The 7070-nt window shown below is 42.4% G+C and overlaps 1 protein-coding gene across 1 annotated transcript; it reads right to left on the reverse strand.

The window, feature by feature from the left end:
- Positions 1 to 464: 464 nt before the first annotated feature.
- Positions 465 to 7068, reverse strand: Il12a (interleukin 12A; the record flags this gene model as incomplete). Its single annotated transcript, XM_010623192.1, has 7 exons — positions 465 to 907; positions 2445 to 2588; positions 2681 to 2722; positions 2793 to 2834; positions 3556 to 3669; positions 6456 to 6601; positions 7059 to 7068. Coding segments are annotated over 7 exons (654 nt in total), but the record flags the coding sequence as incomplete, so codon positions are not given.
- Between the last annotated feature and the right edge of the window lie 2 nt (positions 7069 to 7070).

Raw genomic sequence — 7070 nt, forward strand, 5'->3', positions numbered from 1 at the left:
AACTCCCAGAGACCGTAATTCACTGGTAACCTCAGTGTTGAGGCCCATGTAGTCTTACTAGATTCCTTGTGAAACTGAGAGTAAGGGAACTGGGAAACGGATGAAAACATGGTGGCCATCTCTGTAAATCATTTTGTTTAAATTTCTTCACAGTTTTCAGTTTTCCCCAAATGTAGATTTTAACACTTAAATGGTCCAATTATATTAGAAATACACAAGAATTATTTTAATTCTATCGTTTTATTATTCAACATTTATGTTTCATATCCATTTGATAAAAATAATTTAATAAATATAAAATAAATAAATATAAGTTAGCTCATATAATTTTATGAATACAAAATATATCAATAAATATTTTTAAATAAACGACGCTTGAGTGTTTCTGTAAACACTGGTAGAGAAATAGCTTATCAATTCTTGCTCTTCTATTAAAGGGAAAGAAAGAAATTCAGGGAGGACAGTTTCCCTTGCTAGAAATATGCTCATAGAAACTTAAAAAATACTTATTAATAATAAATGTCAAAGCATAAATGTGAAAGTCACTTGATTAAAGGCATTGTGTGGACGTAGTGCCACCACCTTTCAAATGGGGATGCACTGATATAACAGAAGCAAGAGGTTTCTTGTAGGAGTGTAAGTATGACCAAGTCTCTCTCTGCCTCCCCAGTTCCTAACCCCCAGCTTATTAAAATTTCCTTGGGTCGAATTTTATAAAAGTGATCCTGATGCTGGGAAGGCCCTCAGCCTTTTAGGAAGAACTCAGATAACTCATCATTCTGTCGATAGTCACTGCGCGAATTCTGAAGGCATGAAGAAGTATGCAGAACTTGACTTTAGCTTGATAAAAGTCTGGTTCTTCAAGGGAAGGTTCTTGTGGTACAGGCTCACTGCTGGCATTCAGGGCCTAGAAGAGCAATGGTGAGCATAACTTACATAGCACTCTAAAGTGAACACCTGTAAAAGTGGGTGGAGCCTCAGAGCCTGCAACCCAGTCCCTCATTACGTTCCTAAGCCCAACGCAAATCGTACACCAGGCAGATGGCCCAGCAGAATCGGAGACAGGAAACACTCATCTCCATGCACACGCATTTTCAGTGAGCTTGAAAAGACCCTTAAAGCTGCTTAGAAAATCATCAGCAGGAGTTGTGATTTTTAAAAGGCCTAGTTTTGGGCTGGGGATTTGGCTCAGTGGTTCTGCTGCCTGCCTTGCAATGTCAAGGGCCTGAGTTCGATCCCTGGTACTGCCCCCCCAAAAAAAGAAGCACAGTTTTTGTCAAGATGACATCTGCTACAATATCTAATTAATTTTCTATAGGCTACATTAATACAGAGGTTATGGATTACTATTAATCAGAAGCGAGAACCGTCTATCAGTGACAGACCCATTTACTCTAGGAACATTTGTAAGAGAAATGAAACTTGCAATGGATTTTTCTAAGTTTAGCCTTTTGATTTGAAAACATATTACAAGATCTTTGGTTTGAATGATGATCAATGCTCTTACTTGCTCATCACAAAAAGCCTAAAAGAAAGGTAGGGTGTACAAAGTCATCCCACTTTGCAGAGAACGGAGGCACAGTGGGGTGAACTGACACGGGCACAGTTGCCTGGTACTGGCATAACTGAATCCACTGTCGAAATTATCTGACTTATGGTCCTAAAAGTGAAATATCAACTTGTCAACTACAAGTGTCTCTGCACGGTAAGGTTCTTTGGAACGTGCATGAAGTTCACTCTTTCAAACAGGTATTATGGTACTGGGAACACACAGGCACACACAGAAATAAAATAATGAGATAAAAAATCAGTTACTTTTTCAGACAGTTCTTTCTGCCACATCTCATCCTTTGCCTTACGCATGGAGGCATTCATCCTATTTCTTAACTGCCTATTTGAATGTTTTGTACTAGTGTATTATGCTATGCTGGCAGAGAAACTTGCAAGTTTCTGCCTGAATGTCCCAGATGATAGGTCATTCTTTTTATTTTGTTCACATTTGGTTCAAAATGTGTCATAAGGAGGCCCTAGCCCCGCCTTTTTTTCTCTAGTAATATTTGCTGCCCCCTAGAGGCAAACGAGTCAATTAGCCCAACAGGAGTCCGTCTTTCAGGCTCTAACAGCTGAATTTGCCCTCTTCTGTTTGTTGGTCCCTTTGCAAAGACCTCCTAAGATTGCTGCTTCCATGACAGAAGAAAATCCATGAAATCACCTGCAAAGACCCTAAGGCACATCTCATGGTCCTCAAGTGGGAGGACGGCTTCTTACTGTGTCGACCCACGTTTCTGATCCGGTGGAGGCACATTTTCTGCAGGGTCTCTCAAAGCGGGATGTGTGGGCCTCTCCTAACCCAGTAAGGGGTGATTTTATTCTACTTCTTCAGGGACCCTGGATGGCTACTTTCAGCATGAAAAAGTGCTCTCACTAGTAGGATGAGCTCTTACCTGCATCAACTCATCAATAGCTGAGAGCATGTTTTGGTCTACAAAGATCTGCCTGGTAGGATCCAACAAAAGTTTTGCATTCATGGCCTGGAACTCCACTTGGTACAGCTTCAAGTCCTCATAGATACTGTTAAGGCACGGGATCTGAATGACATGACAAAATGCAGAAGACACCAGTGAAATGGACTAAAAACATTACCCTCTACTGTATTTGAAGAAAGAGTGGTGTTTCTTACCATCATAAAAGAGGTCTTTCTGGAAGCAAGGCAGCTCCCATTCTAGAAGAAAGAATAGACATCAATGACCTGAATTCATCACATGGGAAAAAACCTTTAGTTTTTTACTTACAGTTATGAAAGAAGCATGTCCAGAAGCCAGGCAGCTCTCGTTCTAGAGAAAAAGAGCACACATCAAAGATATTAATTCTTTAAAAAAATGTTAAAGATAATACAAGTAAATATTAATGAAGAAAATATTAAAAAGCATTCTTCTATGAAAAATATTTAACAACATAATTAGAGAATAACAATAGTTAATACACTGTGTATCATAATTTTAAAAGAATGATCAAAATGTTACTCAGAGCACAAGTTATAGACAAAAAAGACTTACAAGGAGGAAACATGGATAGAAGCACAAAACTTTTTTTCTATAAACTAAGAGAAACTAGTAGTATAAATGAAACAAATCAGCATACCTATTGTTAATATAAATCTGATATTTCATCTCTAACTTTTTAATTAGGGCAAAAACAATATAAAATACATTTTAAGTATTGTTAAGTGCATAACAGGGGCTTTAAGTATATCTACATTGTGACAAGACACCTGTTTTTCATAATTTTTTTTCAAAATCGAATTTCTTTTTTTTGGAAACAGTCTTGCTATGTAGTCTAGCCTTGCCTTGAACATACTATGGAGCCCAGGCTGGCCTGAATTTGTAACAATTCTCTTGCCTCATCCTCATGAGTGCCAGGATTACAGGTATGTCATCACTTCTGGCCTTCAAAATCTAACTTCTAATGGGTACAAGGAATGTGTGAATTTTTGACAGCCAGTTTTGGTGCACAGCTTAATTTTATCGTGTACTTTGGGAGGAAAGTCTTCCATACCTTGACTAGTTCCAGTGGCACACAGGCCTTCACTGTGCTGGTTTTGTCTTTTGTGATATCTTCATAATCAATCTCTTCAGGAGTACAAGAGTAAAATTCTAGGGTTTGTTGGGCCTATTATAAAAAACATGGAGAGAAGTTCAGTTGTTACTACTAATAAAATGCCTGACTGGAGCTGGCTGCCCTTAAGTTCAGTCTCCTTTACCTGTAGGAAATGTGGGATTCAAAAGATAAAACAGGTCACTTACATTCTCTTGCTGCCTCTGTTTCTCTGATGAACACTTTTCCCATTATATAAGCATCGTAAGTCATCTCAACAGGCCATGCCAGTCGGCATCTACAACATAACTGTGACTCTTGCTTCTGGTGAAAACCATTTATTCTTTTGCCAAAGTGCCTCTGTTTTATGAATATATTTCTGAAGTCTAACTTCTAAAGGGTACTGTTAAGGTCACAGCTGGATGGCTATAACAAACATGCACACCCTAAAGACTAGCTGAGCTTTAATTTGCAGTACAAACACATGCGGTACACATACAGAGATGTCATCTTCCTGGCACGTTGTCAAGCGCTGTTGAACAGAATTATGCAAAGCCTTTTAAAGAAACAATGACTTTCTGATTGAAGCTTGAGATTACTTTTCCAGTCAACAAGCCCAGGCACTATGGTACTAAGGACTAATAACAAAGAAAAAGACTGTAGTATGTTCTACTGGATTCTAAGTTTAGCTGTGAAGAAAAGCAAGTGCCCAAATACTTGTCAGTAGTGCAGAAGTAAGTAAGGGCAGTGAGACTGTAGGAGAGGCCAGAGAGGGAAGCAAAGGCTTCACTGGAGACCAGCCATCTGCAGAAAGAAGATTAGAGAGTTATGGGCAGAGCAGGAGAGTTTCAGGCTGAGGGAACAGCATGAATCATAAGCCACGGCCTGCCTGAAAGAGCAGAACACGTTTGGGGCTAAGTAGTACAGTCCCTCGCTATGATAGGTGGTCGAATGCTTTCACCTCTGAAGATGCCCACTTCCCCGTCCCTGAAACCTGGGAAGATGTTATGTGACACGACAGTGGGAATTAAGGTGTAGGTCACCTTCAAGTTGCTAATCAGCCAAATTTATAGCAGAAAGAGACTATCCTGGGGACTGAGGTGGGCTCAGGTTAACCCACAGGGTCTTTGTGGATGCGGGGAGGAGCAGCAGATAGAGTGATACAGCGGGATGAGAAAAAGAGCACCCCTCCCTGGCTTATTTTTTCTTTTGTGATGCTGGGAATGGAACCTGCGGCCTCACACATGCCAGACGAGTACTCTGTCAGTGAGCTAAACCCCAGTGCTGGCTTTGAAGATTCAAGGGAGCCTGAACCCAGAATGCAGCATCGTGTAGAATCTTTGACAGGCCGGGTAGCACTTTCTCCCATTCTCCTAAAGGAATGCGCGATCTGCAGGCACACCGATTTTACCTCACTGGGTCCCACTTTGGACTGTTGAACTGAGCTATAAAATAAAACCTTTTCTTAAGCCACTAAATTTGTGGTAATCTGACATCAGCCACAGAAAATGTACACACTGTTCTCTAGGTGTGTAGCAGCCCTGGGCAACCATTATTTAATCGGGGGGGGGGAGGAGAGAGAGAGAGAGAGAGAGAGAGAGAGGATGGGAATATGAATGAAGGTGGGCCCTATGTGGTTCTTCAGATCTTTTCAAAGAAAGCTGAAAATTTAGATTCTTACTTGAAAATTTCAGTTTTTCAATGATATCCAACTCAAATAATAAAATAAAATAAAAACAATACAGGTCATCCTGTACAAATCTGTGGCACTATTAATCCCATGCATCTGCCCCCTCTGTTTTCCGCAGCTGCTGCTTAGTTTGCTGAGGAAAATGTAAGCAAGTCATAAAAACATCTGACTGAGTTCTGTAATGGTTTGACCTTCAGCACTATTTCTGGGAGTACAAGAGTTAGCTTTATCACATACAGCGTCTGTTAAAATTGGAGCACCTACATCTTATCCACATCGAACCTTTCTCCAGGAAACAAAGCACTTATCTTCGCAGGTTTCACTTGCTGAGCCTCCGTTTTAATTAGGATTGATTGAACCTTGAGGTGCAACTGGCAGTCCATTATGAAAGATAAGAAGGGAAGGAGAAAGGGCCATCTTGGGCTTATTTTAAATTTTCACGAAAGTAAAAGGAGGCCCTTTTTGCTTGGTGGTGCTGGAGATGGAACTCAGCTTCTCAAACCCAGTTAAGTAAATAGTTTACCACGGAGTTACCCACTCCCATGATATCTGTTAAAACATCGATCTTTGCTTGTGCCTTGTGCAGTAAAAGCAAGGGTTAACTGGAGCAGTTTTACTAAAAAGGAATAGAACTTAGTTTGCATTACAAAATGAAATCTGAACACAAATATGATGCTATAAAGAAAATTGGACAACTCTTCCCTAAAACAAAAAAGCTTGACACTCAGTCACATCCCTCCCTGAGGCCTGCTGCCCTGACACCGAACTGCATCACCACACTAGATGCTGGTGAGCAACACAAGGGACGATCTAATTCAGCTCTGCAGCTCAGACAGCACAGGCAATGCATGTAATAGCTGTTTTGTGGGTCAACATGCAGTATCAGAAAAACAGTGTGCAACTGACAAAATTCCATCCCTGTTGGCAGGCTGCGGAGAATGCTATTTTAAATATCCATTTCCCTCTCTGTAGACACAGCTAAACTGAATGCCATTTTAATTCATTACCACCCTTGCTGTCTCTGGGGACAGTTTCATTGCGACTTCAGTTAATAGTTGAGCCATTTGTGAAGTTCTTCGCCTCCTCCTAACCTCTACAGCTTCACTTTCCTTGCTGTATCTCTGCGTACTGCAAGCTGGGGTCGGTGAGAAGGACACACAGCAGAGCTCACCCTTTGAAGTGCGCTTCTCACCGCGCTCAGCAGGGTTTGGGAGTGGTTAAGGCACTGGAAGGTTTCTGCGACTGCTGTGGCCCTGGGGAGGTTCCTGGCCAAACCGAGATGGACCAGGAGGACGGCGGTGGCCAAAAGGAGGAAACCTGGAAGGGAAGCGAGGTGGGCTGAGCAGCTTGTCAGTGGGGTTGATCTGCTGCTACCTTCCAGCCACTCTGGTCCTCTTTACTCCTCCACCCCCGGTGCGAACCTCCCTCCCCTGTTCTATGGATCAAGGTTTTAGAGAGCATCCCTCCGTCCTGGGGCTAGAAGCCAGCTCCCTGGGAGTGCCCAGGATGAGATAGGACAGAGGTGTGGGACTCAGCGCGCCCTCCGAGAAAGCCTTGACTTTGGGTAGGCAAAGTGAGGCCAGGCAGCTAAGGGGCCGGTTCAGTCTCAGGCCACTGCGTGTTGAAAGCAGTGGTGTGACAAAGCCCCGCTCGGAGTCGGCTGCGATCTGCCTTCGACAGCTGTGGCTCACAGGCTGGGGCTGAGTTTCTCGTGTGTGTGCAGTGGGCAGACAGCGCCCTAGGGGCGCAGGGCGCATTGCCTGCAGGTACTCACGGCGCGAAGGGC

This window comes from Fukomys damarensis, unplaced genomic scaffold (assembly GCF_012274545.1).
Source record: "Fukomys damarensis isolate Sample0158 unplaced genomic scaffold, DMR_v1.0_HiC HiC_scaffold_37, whole genome shotgun sequence".
In the NCBI taxonomy this organism is placed as follows: Eukaryota; Metazoa; Chordata; class Mammalia; order Rodentia; family Bathyergidae; genus Fukomys; species Fukomys damarensis.